This window comes from Triturus cristatus, chromosome 3_2, assembly GCF_964204655.1.
Source record: "Triturus cristatus chromosome 3_2, aTriCri1.1, whole genome shotgun sequence".
Taxonomy (NCBI): domain Eukaryota; kingdom Metazoa; phylum Chordata; class Amphibia; order Caudata; family Salamandridae; genus Triturus; species Triturus cristatus.
In genome coordinates this window covers 311513519-311529777 of record NC_140584.1, presented here as the reverse complement: position 1 = coordinate 311529777, position 16259 = coordinate 311513519, and the positions used below count along the sequence as shown (strand labels likewise).

Below are 16259 nucleotides of genomic sequence, written 5' to 3'. Positions count from 1 at the left end.
TTTCGACACAAATCTGTAGTTTGCAGTTTCTGCAGAACATGACATGACATGAGCCGGCATATGGACAAGCAAAACTTCCGACCTTCTCAGGTAACATGAAATGCAGTAAAGCGTCACTCTCTTTTTGTCTGAACTCTGAACCCTTAGCCGGCATCCTGCTGGGCATATCACAGCTGGGAGCTGGCAAACTATTTTACCAGATTTACGTCCCAACATATAGAGTAAGAGCATTTAAGACAGTTCTTGGCATTACCACAGACCTAAAAATGCTGATCAGGTGAAGCCTAGCAGGAGAATTAAAATGTAAAAGCAATGACAATAAAAATGTAAATAAAGTGCAAACATTTTTATTTAAAGGCAACAGAATTACATGAAATGCAGTATCCTAGAGTATCACTCTTTACAAATGAGACGTATTTTCAGCAGAGTGTGAGAAAGGATGACAGAATAGGAGGGTCAGACAGAGCTATTAGGCTGTGAAAAAATACAGAAGTAGCCAAACAGCCACAGCTAATGGCCTCTTGGATGCATTATAGTATCCAGAAGACCAGACGCTGACTCTGTAAAATTCAATAAAGTGTCTTCATGTTCTCTGAGGGATGTCCTTGTTGATGCAGGGCTATTTTAGATAATCGTGACATTGAGGGTCTCATCCACAGGAAACGTCTCAGATATTCCAAAGGGAATAACAAATCCTTCGTCTTTAAATAGCTTCATCTCTGGCTCCAAATCACCAGCCACATCTGGAACCGAGACCTCTTTGGGTCTAAAATGAGATACAATCAAATTAAAAACAATATATCTGAGACCACTAAACGGGAAAAAACAATCAAGGTGAAAGGGGAACGTGTTACCTCCGAAAGGAAATTAACATAGAACAACAGGAAGTTAAAGTTCGCACAGAATTATGAGACAACTGATGTAAACATCAGGAAGCCGAGTCCATCATTTAGGTGGGAGACACATCAATTTAAGAACAAAAAGGAAAGCCCACAAAGGAAGTGGGAGTTAACCCACATAAACAACAGCTAGTTGAGCCCACCAATGAAATTACAGACAGATGATCCATTCTAAATACCAAACCTGAGGTGGGACCCAAAACTGAAGCAAGAGACAACGCAAGTGAACAAGAGCGAGTTGAGCCTGCTGCCGAAGTTAGAGACAACCCCAGTAATTAAAGGAAAGCTGAGTTTCCTACTGAATGTAAGAGAGTCCCCAAGTAATCATCAGTGAGGTTCCCACTGAAGCTAGAGACATCCGAGTGTAAGCAACAAAGGGGCATATCAACAAGGGCTTTATCTCTGCTTTTTTGGCTTTAAAAACCAAAAAAGCAGAGATAAAACTAGCGCCCTATCAACAACAGGGTGCTAACATGCAAATTTGCATGTTAGCACCCTTTTACTCTACGCTTCCCCTTGTATCTCTAATGAGATGCAAAGGGGGCGTTTCAGAGTAAAATAATAGGAGAAATGTCGCTAAGCGACATTTCTCCTATTATCAAGAATGTCGCTAACCCTGTTAGAGACAAAAAAAGCAGCGCTAACCGCGGTTAACGCTGCTTTTTTACGTCCGGTATTTTTCAGACTTAGCCATGATATCCTATGGAAGGAGGATATCATGGCTAAGTTTGCCTGTCCCTATCAACAAGGTAACGTGAGATTATCGCTGGGTTTCCAGCGATAATCTCACGTTAGCCTGTTAGCGTGAGGATTTTTATCGCGGTTAACGCTGCTTTTTTATGTCCGGTATTTTTCAGACTTAGCCATGATATCCTATGGAAGGAGGATATCATGGCTAAGTTTGCCTGTCCCTATCAACAAGGTAACGTGAGATTATCGCTGGGTTTCCAGCGATAATCTCACGTTAGCCTGTTAGCGTGAGGATTTTTATCGCTATTGAGATAAGCGTTGCTAATAGCACGCTATCTCAGCGATAAAAATTCACGCTAGCCGGCGATAATTATCCTAGCGCTAAGTGCGCTTAGAGATAATTATCGCCGGTTGTTGTTGATATGCCCCTAAGTTCCTTACAAGTGAGAGACACCAGTGAGTTGAGCCCACTACTTAAGTGAGTGTTAGTCTATGTGAACTATAGGGAGTTGAGTCCAGCACCTAAGAGGGATTCAATCAAAGTAATGAAGTTGGTGCCAGTGCCCAGGGTCTCTAAAATTAGACGATTCAAGTCAAGAAGACAACTTACAACACCAAAGGTCAGAAATGAGATAGGCAAGCAAAGTAAGCAACAGGAGCAAGTGACCTGGTGGGCCTGGGAGGAGAAGGGATGAATGTTAGTAGCAGGAACATGGCCACAGCTGGGATTCAGTGGTGGCTTCGGGTCCAGTTTTTGGAGGTGATCGTAACAGCAGATGCATGTGTCACTAGCAGACGTAAGCACCCACTACAAAAAGCAGGTATCACTAGCAGGTACATACCAACATCAATAACATTCAAACCAATCACTAGCAGCAGTGTACACTACTAGCAGGTACATATCACAGTGAAAGCATGTATCAATAGCAAACATGTTTTACTAACAGAAGCCCGTTTTACCAACAGAAGCATTCATTACCAACAGAGGTATGTATTAGCAGAAGCACGTGGCATTCCCTATGCTGAATGTCTCCTGATCTCCTGATGGGAAGCGTTAGTGTAAGAGTAATGTGGGGTATTTGAACTGTGACGTCACTCAGAGGGAGCATCATGATGAGGTGAAGAGGAACAGGGTTGGTGTATGGGTAATTTGCAGTTACTGACAGTGTCCATTAACAAATTAAGGGGAGTGAAGAGGTGCTGTAGAGCAAAGACTAACTCTGCTCCGACACAGAACTTTATACAAACTGTAGAGCCCAATCGAGCTGGGATCCATAGTTTGTGTAAAGTTGCTGACAGTGTGACATCACTCAGAAGGTACGCTGCATCAGAAGAGGGCTCGTGAATGAGCAATGTGCAGGTACTCACACTGTGAGTGGCCAACATGTGGACCACATCACTCAGAGGAGAGAGCAGTGACGATTGCATTCATCAGAAGAGGATTGTTTAAGAGCATGGTGCAGAGACTGACAGAGTGGCCTCCTTCAGAGAGAGTAGAAGACTGTGGTACTTCAACAAAGGTTACTGTATGAGTAATATTAAGGTACTCTAGAGCGGACTCGCTCACTCAGATGTGCCATCAGAGGAGGGTTATTTTGTAAATAGGGTGCAATTACTGACGCTGTGGCCTGACTCAGAGGGAGGAGAGTGTTCTGCTTTAGAAGAGTTGGCATAGGAGTGATATGAAGGTACTGACAGGTTTATCACTCAGAGTGGACAGAAGTATGCACACCTTCAGATGAAGATTGTTCTAAGAGTAATGTGGGCAGCAGGGTGCTCTGCATCAGAATACAGAGTATGAGTAAAGTGTATGTGCTCACAGTGTGATATGACTCACAGCCGACAGTGTGTGGATGGCATCATAAGATGTTTAGTGCATGAGTAATATAGCGATACACACAGTGTGGCTTCCCTCAGAGGAGCAGAAGAGTCCACTGCTTCAGAAGATATTTTCAGTTGGACTTGGCCCTTTCTGCGGGTTCATCTCCAGACTGTTTTCCTTCACTCCTTCACTTTTGCTGAATTTGTTTTTGTTGGCCTTGAGACTCTGTGCACTTCACCACTGCTAACCAGTGCTAAAGTGCATGTATTCTCTCCTTAAAACATAATAGAATTGACTTACTCCCAACTGCCCTATTTGATTTACTTGTAAGTCCCTAGTAAAGTGGTACTACATGTGCCCAGAGCCTGTAAATAAAATGCTACTAGGGTTTGGGAGGGGAACAGGAACAACTAGACCGTGTCCCCCTCAGGCACTACAACACCGTGTTTCCTTTTGCAGATACCCCCACTGTCCTTGCGCGCTCACTTCACCGGCTCCAGCGCTCTGCCGTGTACATTTATGCTCAGTTACCCCCTCTTTCAGGATATCCATACCGGGAATCTGACCCACAGCGCTTTGGTAACTGCCATCTCGCCCTCCAGGGACACGGGACCGTGTCCTCCTCAGGTACCAGCCGCCTTTCCCTTCACTCCCCGATGGTATTCAGAAGATGCTCCCCACCCCGCGTTCACTAGCCCCTATCATACCTACTTCAGTGGTTCTCGCTTAGGCACCTCTACTGACCTTGCGCGCTCACTTCACTATTTCACACGCTCTGCCTCATTATACCCCCTTCTTCCAGTTATTCCTGACTTGGAATACTACCCACATCGGTTAATTAATTGCTTTCTCGCCCTCCAGAGACACGAGTCCGTGTCCCCCTCAGGCACTAGTCGGCTTTTTCCTTTATCTTGGCTTCCCGGCGTAATTCACAACACAACTCCCCCCCCCCATTGTTCCCTTCGGTTGACTCGTCGGACCGCCTACCCCCACGCCCGCGCGCTTCACCCTCGCCTTACCAGCCCCAATCGGTTCACCTGCCACTCAAATCCGACCGCCACTTGCACGCGCTGCACGAGTATCCTCCTCCCACCCCCTTATCCCTCTCCCTTTCCTTTTTGTCCCCCCCCCGTACAGCACCGCTCTAATTTCAACAACCCGGTGCTGAAGATGATCCTGAGTTAAAGGATCGAAACGTCGTCGACCGTTCAGCGCAAATAATCTCTGTGGTTCAACCAAATAATTGTCTTCATTGAACACATTTGTTAATTAATTGCTATAACTACCAACACTCACTGTATATATCTATCCACCAATTTTATGTTGCGCCGTTTTCCGCTGATTACACATTGTCACTTGCGTCGCCACTTTTTGTGTCACTTCCTTAATTGAGCACCAAGTCCAATTCGGGTTGTTTTTTCGCATTTCATGCCTACAGTGCTGATACAACTGTACTTTTTGCATTTTGTAAATATGCCAAGTGCACTGGTCTGAGTCTCCCTTTTTCTTCCCTGCAATGTGTTGTACATGCATCTCTAATTGTCCTGTATAATCATACCAGTTGAGAATTGTTGTTCTTTACCTCTCGTACCTACCCACATCTCAACGTGGTCTATGGGTTAGGCTCCTGTTGTTACATACAAGGTACTCACAGTGTGGCGTCACTCAGAGGGAGCAGAAAAGTGCACATCTACAGAAGAAGATTTGTGTATGAGTAATGTTCAGAGGTAGCAGCAGGGTGGGCTGCAGCAAATGAGAGTTACTGTATGAGGAATGTGCTGTTACTCACTGTGACCTTACTCAGAGACAGGAGAAGAGAGTTATGCTTCAGAAGATAGTTACTGTTTCAGTAATTTGAATCTACACTGAGTGTGACCTTACTCAGAGACAGAAGAGAGTGGTGCTCCAGAAGATGGTTACTGGATGGGTAATGTGCCATTACTGACAGTGCGACCTCACTCAGAGGCAGGAGACTAGTGCACTGCTTAATGAGAGAGTTAGTGTATGAGTGATTACAGGTACTCACAGGGTGACCTCAGGTGTCAGAAGGATGGACTGCATCACAGGGTCATTGTTTGAATCATGTGCAAGTAACAATAGAGTGACTTCACTCAGAGGTAGAAGATGAGTGGACTACGTCAGAAGAGGATAAATGTCCATGTACTCACTGTGCGGTCACATGTACAGGGATTTGCAAGGCTGCCAACAACGTGGTATGATAGGCACAGGAGAAACTGAAGGTGACATTGTTTCGGGTCACAATTCCACTCTGGAGAACTCGAGCTGGGATGGTGAGAACATTGGAAAATATCACGTGCGATCCATTGCCCTGGAGAGACAGGAGACGTACTTTACACTTACTATAGCAGCAACGTCGAGTTTAACATGCGCATAGTCCTTGAACCACAGAAGCTAAACAAATGGCTCCGGGTTTGCAGAGTGGGAAGATATATTTTATTTATGTATGGTATCTAATTTAAAGTACAAACCAGGGCAAAAAATGCAAAGATAAATCAGTGGGGAAACCACAAAAAGCTAATATGAGCTTTGTTAAGGTGTTCTTATAAATTGTTCTTATTATAGAAAATACGTGAAGACAGACTAAAAATGCGCCTTCATATATTTTCTACATACAAGAACCATTTATACAGATATCTTGACAAAGGTATTCTTTTTAGAAAAATGGATAATGAAAAGAGCACTTCTTTCAATACATGCAAAATAAATACTTTAGCAACTTTGATGCTTAAAACACAACAATGCAAGCTTCTTCAAACATTTCCGAAAGACAAAATCACTGCAGTACACTTTACGTTACCCACACCTGCTAATTTCATACTGTATTCTTTCTAAAGATATGGCTTCGTAAACTGCCAAGAGCTCTGAACATGGATTTCGATTCTCGATTCAAGTAAACTTTATTTGGCATAGAATGCCATTAAAGTGCATAATAAAATTACAATATTTGTTTTTATCTCATCTTAAAATCAACAAAATATTTTAAAACTCCTAAAACAGACAACAATTCATTAAAACACTGCCAGCTCTGAACAATATGTACTATGTCAGACATTATAACACCAAAATATCTAACAGCACTTAAGATAAATATTGTCTCCTAATACTCTGTGTACTTCTAATAAAATCAATAACCACACTACATTTTTTAAGAGTCCAACTGCTGCAGATATTAGAAACCCAACCTGTGTGAAAAAAAGTTTGTAGTACGCAATACGAATACAAATAGACTTATACAATGAGCAAAATAGCGTTACATTAATAGTAGATTGAACAGAACAATTTTCACAAGGACGGAGGGGAGAGATTGTCAGACAATATACCTTGTCGCAGGAACACAAAAGAAAAATGTAATATGTTCAAATGTAACCTGGTAGGTAATATCAAAATTGGCTGTTTTCTACAAACAATAAATAAAACTCAAACTTGAACGTGGGATCTAGTAGAAAATATCCCTCTAATGATGGCCTGGTTTGAGCGTCAGCCATGCGAGAGCCCTGGTGGTGGTCAAATGTGACTGAATCTGAGCTTTTGTAGCTGAGACTCTCAGCTCTGGATTATAATATATTTCAGGTAGTTCCAAGGAAAAGCAGGTATTCCTGACATAGGATAACCAGGGAATAACAAACCCCTTTTCCAAGGCCATACAATCTAATATAATTCTTTTCATAAAGCCAAGGTCACTTGACTTCCATATCTTGACCCATAATAAAAGAGGGGAATGTCCAAGAACATCTTCAAGATAGAACAATCCCACCTCTGAGTGGCAAAAAAGGTGGCTGTATCTGTGGGATCCTAAAGTAATCTTTTGAGGACGTTATGTTGTATTTTCTGAAGATTATCAGTACTACAATGCCCCGACACTCCCGTCTCATATGACACCAAAGAGATACATTTTGATTTAAACAACATCACCATTTGCTTTATAGGTTTGTGTCCCAGAGTATTGGTGAAACGAAAAATCCCTTCAAAAGTTCTATAGAACTGTTGGGCTCTCTGTGTCAGCAGAGGTGCCCACTTAAGTTTAGATTCGAAGGGGATCACAAAATATTTAAAATTGTCAAGCTTTCGAACTAGCAATCCTTTCATATAAACATTTCCTGATTTTGTCCTTTTGGGCAAGTTAAAATAAAAGAAAAAGGATTAATTGACCTTCAAATCTTGAGCACTCTAAATTCAACATTCAGCAGCCGCTGAAGGCCAGCTAAGGGTACTGCGTTATCACCATGGAGAAGCATTGGGATATAGCAATTCCCCACCTGCGTGATTCCTTCCTTCTTCTGCAGGGACTTTGATTAACCAACATGGCTGGGGTAGCAGAAATAACATCTCACCCTTTGACCGCAACAACATAGCAAGAAGTAACATCATATGACCTTCAGCTTTCCCTGAAATTGATGTCACATGAACTTAACCCTGATAACATCACAACAATTGACATAACAGACGTTCCAGAATAACTACATGGTTGATATAACAACAACACACAGAAACATTTCTATCTTAGATACCACCTATATTTTGGTTAGGGTTCTGCTCTATGCCAGAGGAACATTGCTAACTTCCCTTGGTAGTACATGAAAAATTGTGTTCATTTGAAGAGGAGGTCTTAGGGCCACAAAACACAGAACACTGGAACCTGAATTATTTAACCACAAACGGTCATACTTTTATGATTCCTCTACTATATACATCAATTACAAAAGTATTGTTAAATCATGGAGATAATGAAAAATGATTGATAAGAAAAAAACTATATTAGTTATGTTGATTGATTGATTTATACTTTATTCGATAACAAAGTATCATAAAAGTAGTTACAATTCAGCATGGATAAAACCACAAGAAATAAAAAACATATAAAAGTCTACTTTAGAAATTTCCCCCCCCAAAAAAATACAAAACTTTTAAAAGGGGGAGATTAAATAAAACAGAGTGATAAGAGGATGTAGGCAGGAGATACAAATCCAATAATAGAAAATTATTTCACATAGATGGCATGAAAAGACAAAAATGGCAATCTAAGCGATACTTGCTTCAACCAGTTTAGAGCGTAGTTGCCATGCTTTCCCAAGGTATTTAGCTACCCCACAAATTACCATCAGGGATGTGGTATCCGTTGTTAGGATGCGGAGGGCCACTGATGATTGCCTGGTTCCCAGATTACTACAAACTGGGGATAACCAGCGTTTTCTGGGTGCCCTGTATGCCTTACAGGCAAACAGGAAATGCCCCAGTGACTCAGTAGGATTGGAACATCCCGGGCAAGCTGTGCAATTAGGTTTAAAATTTTTCCAGCTGTTTGTAAAAACATGAAGGGGTAGCGTACCAAACCTCATTTTGAGGAACAAAGCTCTGTCCCTTGGTGAAGAGATGAAATCTAGAAACGGTTCCAGCTTCGGTACTGGCTTGGAGGTCAAAAATGCGTCAGTCAAAGTGCCCAGCTTTGGGTTTGTCAGAGCCATTCCCTCTACGCTTGACCAGTATAATTTTTTAATAATATCTTTTGGCGGGGGCTGCTGCAGGAGCCATTCTTCTTTTAGCCCTAGCTTAATTACCATATCCCTCAAATTTTTCAGCCATGGGATCAGCCTGGAACCATTTAGAGTGATAAGTTCGTCAAGGACTGCTGCATAATTGCTCAGTTCTGGGGTCCTCCTAAGCCGGACCCAAAATAAAACGGGGCGGAGACCAACAATGTCTTTGATGGAACGACGTCCCAAATCATAGAGTAGCGGCTTGGTAGGAGTGGAGACTGGAAGACCCACTAATTCTCTCATAAATTTGTGTTCAACAGAGACTAGGTCGGCAACTCTTTCCGATCCCCACAATTCGGACCCGTAAGTAGCAGCAGAGAGTGCCTTACCCTCATATACCAATAAAGCAGGACTAATAGGCTTGGTAGAGGATAAACGATATATTAGTTATGTTCACCTCTATTAAATCATATTGGCCAAGGTAAATGTTTTGTTTAAACACATAGGGCCCGATTCAGAAAGGTCTAACTTTACTACTTTTCTGTATTCACACAGGTAAAGTTAGACCAAAAGTCTAACTTAGACCAGTAGTAGAGTTAGACTTTTAGTCTAAGTTTACCTTTGTAAATACCAAAAAGTATGAAAATTAGACTTTTGTTTTAAGGTTAACTTTGTGAATACCGAAAAGTAGGAACGTTAGACCCTTGGTCTAAATTTACCTTTGTGAATACCAAAAAGTAGGACATTTAGACTTTTGGTCTATTGTGAATACTGAAAAGTAGTAAGCTTACACGAAAGTGTAAGTTCACCGTTGTGGATCGGGCTATTATTTTCATACATTCACGATAACGAAACATGGCTTCAAGCTGCTTAAAAATGTTTTTTGTTTTTTTCTTTAAGATTTTTATTGCACTGCTGAATTCCTTTTACAGAACCCAAAGGGTAGTGTCTTTGTCCCAGTTGAAGCTAAAAGTAAGCAGTGCACATTAAGACGCTGTTCACCTTCTGTTCTTAGCAATAGTATTGCCCTTCAGAGGTTGTGCCAGAGATTTTAAGGGGAAAGCCTAAATGATGTACACAGTTCTAAACTGCATAGTTCATACAGTGCTCACGTACGCCGTACAGAGACTCTACAGTGACAGGAGCACCAGAGACCTTCATAAAAGGGCAAATAGAAAGCAAAGACACCTGCCATCAGAGAATCTGGAAGAACTTACTATGCCAAGACACAAGTACGAAATACATGCTGTCAATATCCTGAATAGAGGGTACAAGATGCGTGCAAACTGTAAGAGAAGACAGTAGTGGAAATAAGAGATACACAATACCATCTTAAAGAGAGTGCTACAAATACACGGCATGCAGTATCAGTATAGAAAGAAAAGAGTGTTGTAAATATGAGATACAACCATCAGCTAACTGAGAAAAAAGAACAATAAACACAGGATACACACTATAAGCTTAGAGAGAAGACAGCACTGCAAACATGAGGTACACAGAATCAGTATGAAAGAAGAGAGTGGTGGAAACAAGAGAAATGGACTATCAACACGAAGGGAGTACTATAAACACAAATAACATTTCAGCTTTCAGTATAGAGGGAAGGGAGGAGTGGAGGTTTAAGAAGCGTGCTAGGAGCTCGAAGAGAGTGCTCCAAACATGAGGTATTACTATCTGTATTAAGCGAGTAGTGAGGGTACAAGAAGCATGGTAGTAGCCTGAAGAGGGTGCTGCAAACATGAGGTATTTACTATCTGTATGGAGAGAAAAGAATAGTGGGGATACAAGCAGTGTGCTAGGAGCTTGAAGAGAGTCCCGCAAATATTAGGTACTTACAATCTGTATAAACAGAAGAGAGTAGTGGGGGCACAAGAAATGCACTATTAACATAAAGAAAGTCCTGAAAACATGAGATATTCACTTTCAGTAAACTGAGAAGAGAGTAGTAGGAGTAGGAGAAGCAAGATAGCGGTGTGAAGAGAGTACCGCAAACATGAGGTACTTGCTATCTGTATGAAGCAAAAAGAGTAGTAGGAGTTGGAGAAGTGTGCTGAGAGCTTGAAAAGAGTGCTACAAACATTAGGTACTTACTATCTGTATGAAGAGAAGAAAGTACTGGAAGTAAAAGAAGAGTGCTTGTAGCTTGTAGCGAGTGCCGCAAACATGAGGTACTTGCTATCTGTATGAAGAGAAGAGAGTAGTGGGAGTACAAGAAGCATGTTAGCAGCGTGAGAGAGTACCGCAAATATGAGGCACTTACTATCTGCATGAAAAGAAGAGAATAGTAGGAGTACAGGTAGAATGCTAGCAGTGTGAAGAGGGTACCGTAAACACGAGGTGCTTACTATCTGTATGAAAAGAAGAGAGTAGTGGGAGTACAAGAAGCGTGCTAGTAGTTTGAAGAGAGTGACACCAACATGAGGTACCTACTATGTGTATGAAGAGACAGTGTGACTATTTGATGCAATTCTCAACCAATATGATACAGATCAAGGCTGAGCATTATGATCTTAAATTGCAATTGTAATCCCTATTGATGCAGATAAAGACTCTACAGTGTGACCCTGTGATGCTAATCTCATACCTAATGATAGAGGTCAAAACTGTACAATGTAACCCTATAATGCAATATTCACCACCAATGATACTGCCCTTTTCTGTACAGTGTAACCCTCTGATGCTATACTCACCCATAATGATGCAAGACAAGGCTCTACAGTGTGACACTATAATGCAGTTCTCACCTTAAATGATGTAGGTCAAGACTCTACAATGTGACCCTATGATGCTATGCTCACCCACAATGATGCAGAGAAAGACTGTACAGTGTGACCTTATAATGTAGTTTTCACCCATAATGATAAAGACCAAGGCATAACAGTGTGACCCTCAAAAGCAACTTTCACCCCTAATGCTTCAGGTCAAAGCTCTACAGGATGGCCCTATTACGCAATTCTCTCCCAAAGCAATGCAGGTCAGGACTCTACAATGTGACCTGTGATGCAATGCTCACCCATAATGATTCAGGGCAAGACAAAAAACTATAGTATGAAAAGAAATGGAAAACTACCCCACTTCAGAGGTATCTTCTCAGCATACCTCATTCTTGCCTAAGTCCAGCAGCCATGATGGAAATGTAATCAATGCTCACTGTAACTGTAGCATGTATAAGTGCCTGTCTATGTTTTACATCTCCACTGTCATAGCCACAAGCATTCAGTCCCAAATGGTAAAGGAAACTCAATAAATACATGCACTCCCTCGCTCCAAACCCTTCCACATCACTCTTTCTTTCTCACACTCCCTCTTCCACATCACTCTTTCTCACACTCCCACCCTTCCGGAGGACACTCACCGCCACCTGGTTGCCACAGGCGCTTGCCGTGAGCTCTGATCTTACGATGATCGTAGCATTAGTGTTGGTGATGTCCGCTACTCCTCTGCAGCTGCTGTCCCGGAGGTGAAGCCCACTGTAGTCATAGTGATCCTTCTCCAGCTGGCACCTGCTAATGGTGAGAGACATGTTGCCTGACGAACACTCCAGACGTGGAGTGGGAGGGACCGCTGCAGGGAGAGAGATGAAGACATGGTCATTCAGCAAAGACCACAGAGGCAAAGTTAGGGATTCTTAAGAGAGTATCCTTATCATGTGACTTCTGGAACTATACTTGGTATACCATACTTGTATCAACTGATATAGAAGGTTTTGTAGGTATACCATATTGTATAGTTCGCACCTACTATTGAACAGACCAGAAGATTATTCTATGTATTTAGGATGTTGATTACACGGACCAATACAGCAGAACAGGTGCTGAAGATTAGGTCTGCTTGCGAATATATTAATTGCCTGAAGAAGTCTTGTTATTTGCGGGGATGAAACGTATTGACGGACCATACGTTTTCATTTTTTCTACTGTAGAAGACAATTTTGAATGAACATGAATCAAGAAGAAGAACCTGCAAAACCACTTTGTTTTTATTGACCCACACACAGCATCTTTGAGCTTTCAATATTATGTTGGCTACTATAAAGTTTGCGAGGAAAAGTGCAGCCAAATGCTTAACTATATTGTGTCCATATTCCTTAACTTCCTCTATAGTGAAATGAAAGGATGCCTAGAAGCTGGGTCGTTTTGGGCTTGTACCTATTTAAATGAGTATTTAGGGAAGCGATTTAGGTGTGTGGGGACTATTGGGACAGCTACATTTTATCACTTCAACATAATTTAAATGTTGCTTCTTTTTCAGGTGAATGTACATGAAATATTTCAAACCACATCCCAAGTTAAAGTCTAATTATGTGTTTATGTTCTAGTCTTTTAACTTCGATGTTTCTTTTAAATAAAAAAGCTCTATAGTTTCTGCAATTTTTTCTGAATGCTAGTAGTTTGACAGATAAATGTATTTTATCAATGATACATTTTTTGAAGAGCAGACTGAATTAAGAGAGCATTTTATTTTCATTTAGTTGATGAACACTCTAATTATTTCACCATAATGTGCTTTCTATTCAATGAGTTGGTGTTATTTATTTGCAATCGTTAATATTTACAGAAAAAACTTATTTTTTTTTAGATCCTGGTAGGCAAACTGCCAACCCACCACTGCCAACCCACCCCGTGGTGAATCCCTGAAGTTGGAGATCTCTAGGTTTTCAGTCGCCGGAAGTGCAGCAGCCGCTCCACTGACAACACTGAACTTTGCTGAGCGGGCACCATGTTTATTTCGCCTCGAAAATGTATTTTGTTCTGCAATTACAAACTCCTGAAGGAGTTTGTTCTTGAAGGATAGAAAAATAATGACCTGACGCATAGGGAGCTTTTTTCCCTATACGTGGCAGGCAGCCTGTGTGTGTTTTTTCTGCCTAGGACCTCAATTTGGCAGTCTCATATAGGAAAATCCAGTGAGGGTAGTTCTGCTCCAAATAGGTCTGGTGATCGTGACCAGATGGCCCATAGCAAATGGGCCATCAGGTCAGAGGATCCCAATAGCAGAACCAATAGAGGTCCCCCGCCATCTGAAACCCAGAGCGCCCCCTAACTCTAAATAAAGCGGGGGAACTACACGTTTGGTGTGGCGGGTGCTCCCCAATTTAAGACTAAACTCACCTCTGCCAAACTCTATGCGACCCCAGTGTTTTCAGCCTAGAAGAATAGCATGACTAAAGTTAGGTTCATATTGTTTCTTTAGTTGTGCAACATTTTGCTTTGATTTAAAGGTTGGCATCAATTTAATTCTGCTGATAAAATTTCACAGAATGCTGTAGTGGTGTTGGTCAATGCCCCTGGTAAGTATTAGATGTAAATGTAATATAAGCTTAACGATTTTCCATAATATGGACAGTAATGGGCTTATTTACAAGGCCCTTGTGCTGCTGGCACGTCACTTTTAATATCGGAAAAAGTGACGTGTCAGCGGCGCAAGGGACTTGTAAATAAGCCCCTAAATCTTTTTTTGTCTACCATATAATTGCATATATTCCATTTAGTTAGTCATAGGATGATAGGTTTCACCTAAATGAATGTTGAATGTTAAAAAAGGTTGCTTCCGCAGTTGATCAGATTCACTTTATGATTATCTAGTTGTAGTTCATTATGGACAAAATCATAGTTTTTGATGATTCAGCATTTAAAAATGATTAGCTTAATATCACTGCTGTACATTTATTAGAAGATTTTAGTGTCAACGTCACAAGTCTCACTTATTAATAAATTGTATTTTAAAATAATTAATACATTTAGTTATATATATCATTATTTTATATATATATATGTGTGTGTATATGTACAACACATATACAACGCTTTGTTTTCCCTGCAGAGTGAGGGTGAATGTTCTGTATATGCATGAAACGTAATTGAACATAAGAGAGTGTAGGGAGTGTGTGGGACTTAGACTAGTGTAAGAAATTAGGTTGTTGGTTGGGGAGTGTGTGAGTCACATTCTCTGTCAGGGTCAACCACAAAAGTCACTAAATAAACTGTGCTAAACCCTCTGCTTGCTTGGTACAAAAGCAATCAGGTTTAACTTAGAGGCAATGTGTACAGTATTTATGCAGCACAAAAAAGAGTAATATAGAGAAAGCATAACAAGAAAAAAATCCCACACCAATTTAGAAAACTAGTGCAAAATTCAATAAATTATGTGACACCTAAATGACAAAAACCCAAACATTAGAACCCAGGGTATGAGTTTTTAAAGTCAAAATGAAGACTAGTGCCTAAAAGATAAATGTGCCAAACACGGGCGTCTTGTCGCAAGAGACCAAGGCAAAGTTGAAGGTTTTGGCCGACAGTGATGGAGCGCGTTTCGGATATACACCGTGGATTAGGCCTGGTCTCCGCTTACCTTCGGACTTAAAAATAATGTCAGAAGAAAATGTTTGAGAAGGTAAATCTTAGTGGGGCAAGGTAGCAGTAGGTGTCTAAAGAGGAGGCATCACCGTGGGGTGCCACTGGGAAATGTCGTGGTGAAGATTTCTTCATTTGAACTCTCTTTTTTGGAAGTTGAAATTCTCCAGTGGGACGATGCTGCAGGCTGTAGCCGGCAAGGGCTCCTCAAGGCCAGTTAACGCTTCTGTGAGGAGCCTCTGAACATAATGCTGTGGAGAAAAACATAGTGGGAGCTGCCACAAAGTCAGGCTGACCAGCAATGCACATTAGGTGGGCCGACAAGCAAGTAGGTCCTAGTCTCCTCTAGGTTCTCAGAGCACTTTTAAGCCAAAAAGGTTTAAATCCCAAGTTTTGCATTTAGGCTATCTGGGCACTTTTAGCACTTCTTCCAAGGGTTCAGGATTGGAGAGGCACCGCTTGGAGAGTCAGGACTCCCTCTGCCATGGTCCAAGTGTGGGTTCAAGAAGGTTGGAGCCTTTTCTGACCCTGGGGTTCTGATCAAGAGGCCAGCCAACTAGCCCTTGGAGTAACATCTGGAAGTCCTGGGTTCAAGGATCAGAGCAGTGAACTGAAGAGTGGGTCGAAGTGTCCCATTTTTATACCTTGTTCCTCCTTTGAAGTAGGAGAAACGTCTGGGGGCTTACCCCCACAGAAGTGTCTTTGATTTTGTGTCTCCTTGCCATGGTCCTATCCTAGATTCAGGCACAAAAGGCTAGTGTGAAGTTCTTTGCGTGACAGTAGGGCTCAGTCTATTGTTGTGTAAGTGGGGCTGTGCACAGCTCTGCCCCATCCTGCCTGAGATGGCTCATTCCGGCACACGTGTACCTCTATTGTGTTGTTCTCTGGGAGGAATATATAAAGACCAACAGCCACTCACACCTAGTCATGTAACCCAGGAGCAGACTGCAGACACTGAATGATTAAGACAAGAAAGAGAAGATTATAAATTACAATTGCT

The 16259-nt window shown here is 41.6% G+C and overlaps 1 protein-coding gene across 2 annotated transcripts in view; it reads right to left on the bottom strand.

Moving 5' to 3' along the window:
• Positions 1-331: 331 nt before the first annotated feature.
• The window catches only part of LOC146857246 (pancreatic secretory granule membrane major glycoprotein GP2-like), a 606316-nt gene continuing 590388 nt past the window's right edge, over positions 332-16259 (bottom strand). For both annotated transcript variants that reach the window (XM_085647755.1, XM_085647754.1), the window contains 3 exons: positions 12262-12470; positions 5580-5740; positions 332-766 (listed from right to left, as the gene is read on the bottom strand). In XM_085647755.1, the coding sequence (XP_085503881.1) occupies positions 625-766; positions 5580-5740; positions 12262-12470 (512 nt within the window). In that variant the 3' untranslated portion in view covers positions 332-624. The remainder of the gene's footprint in view (positions 767-5579; positions 5741-12261; positions 12471-16259) is intronic.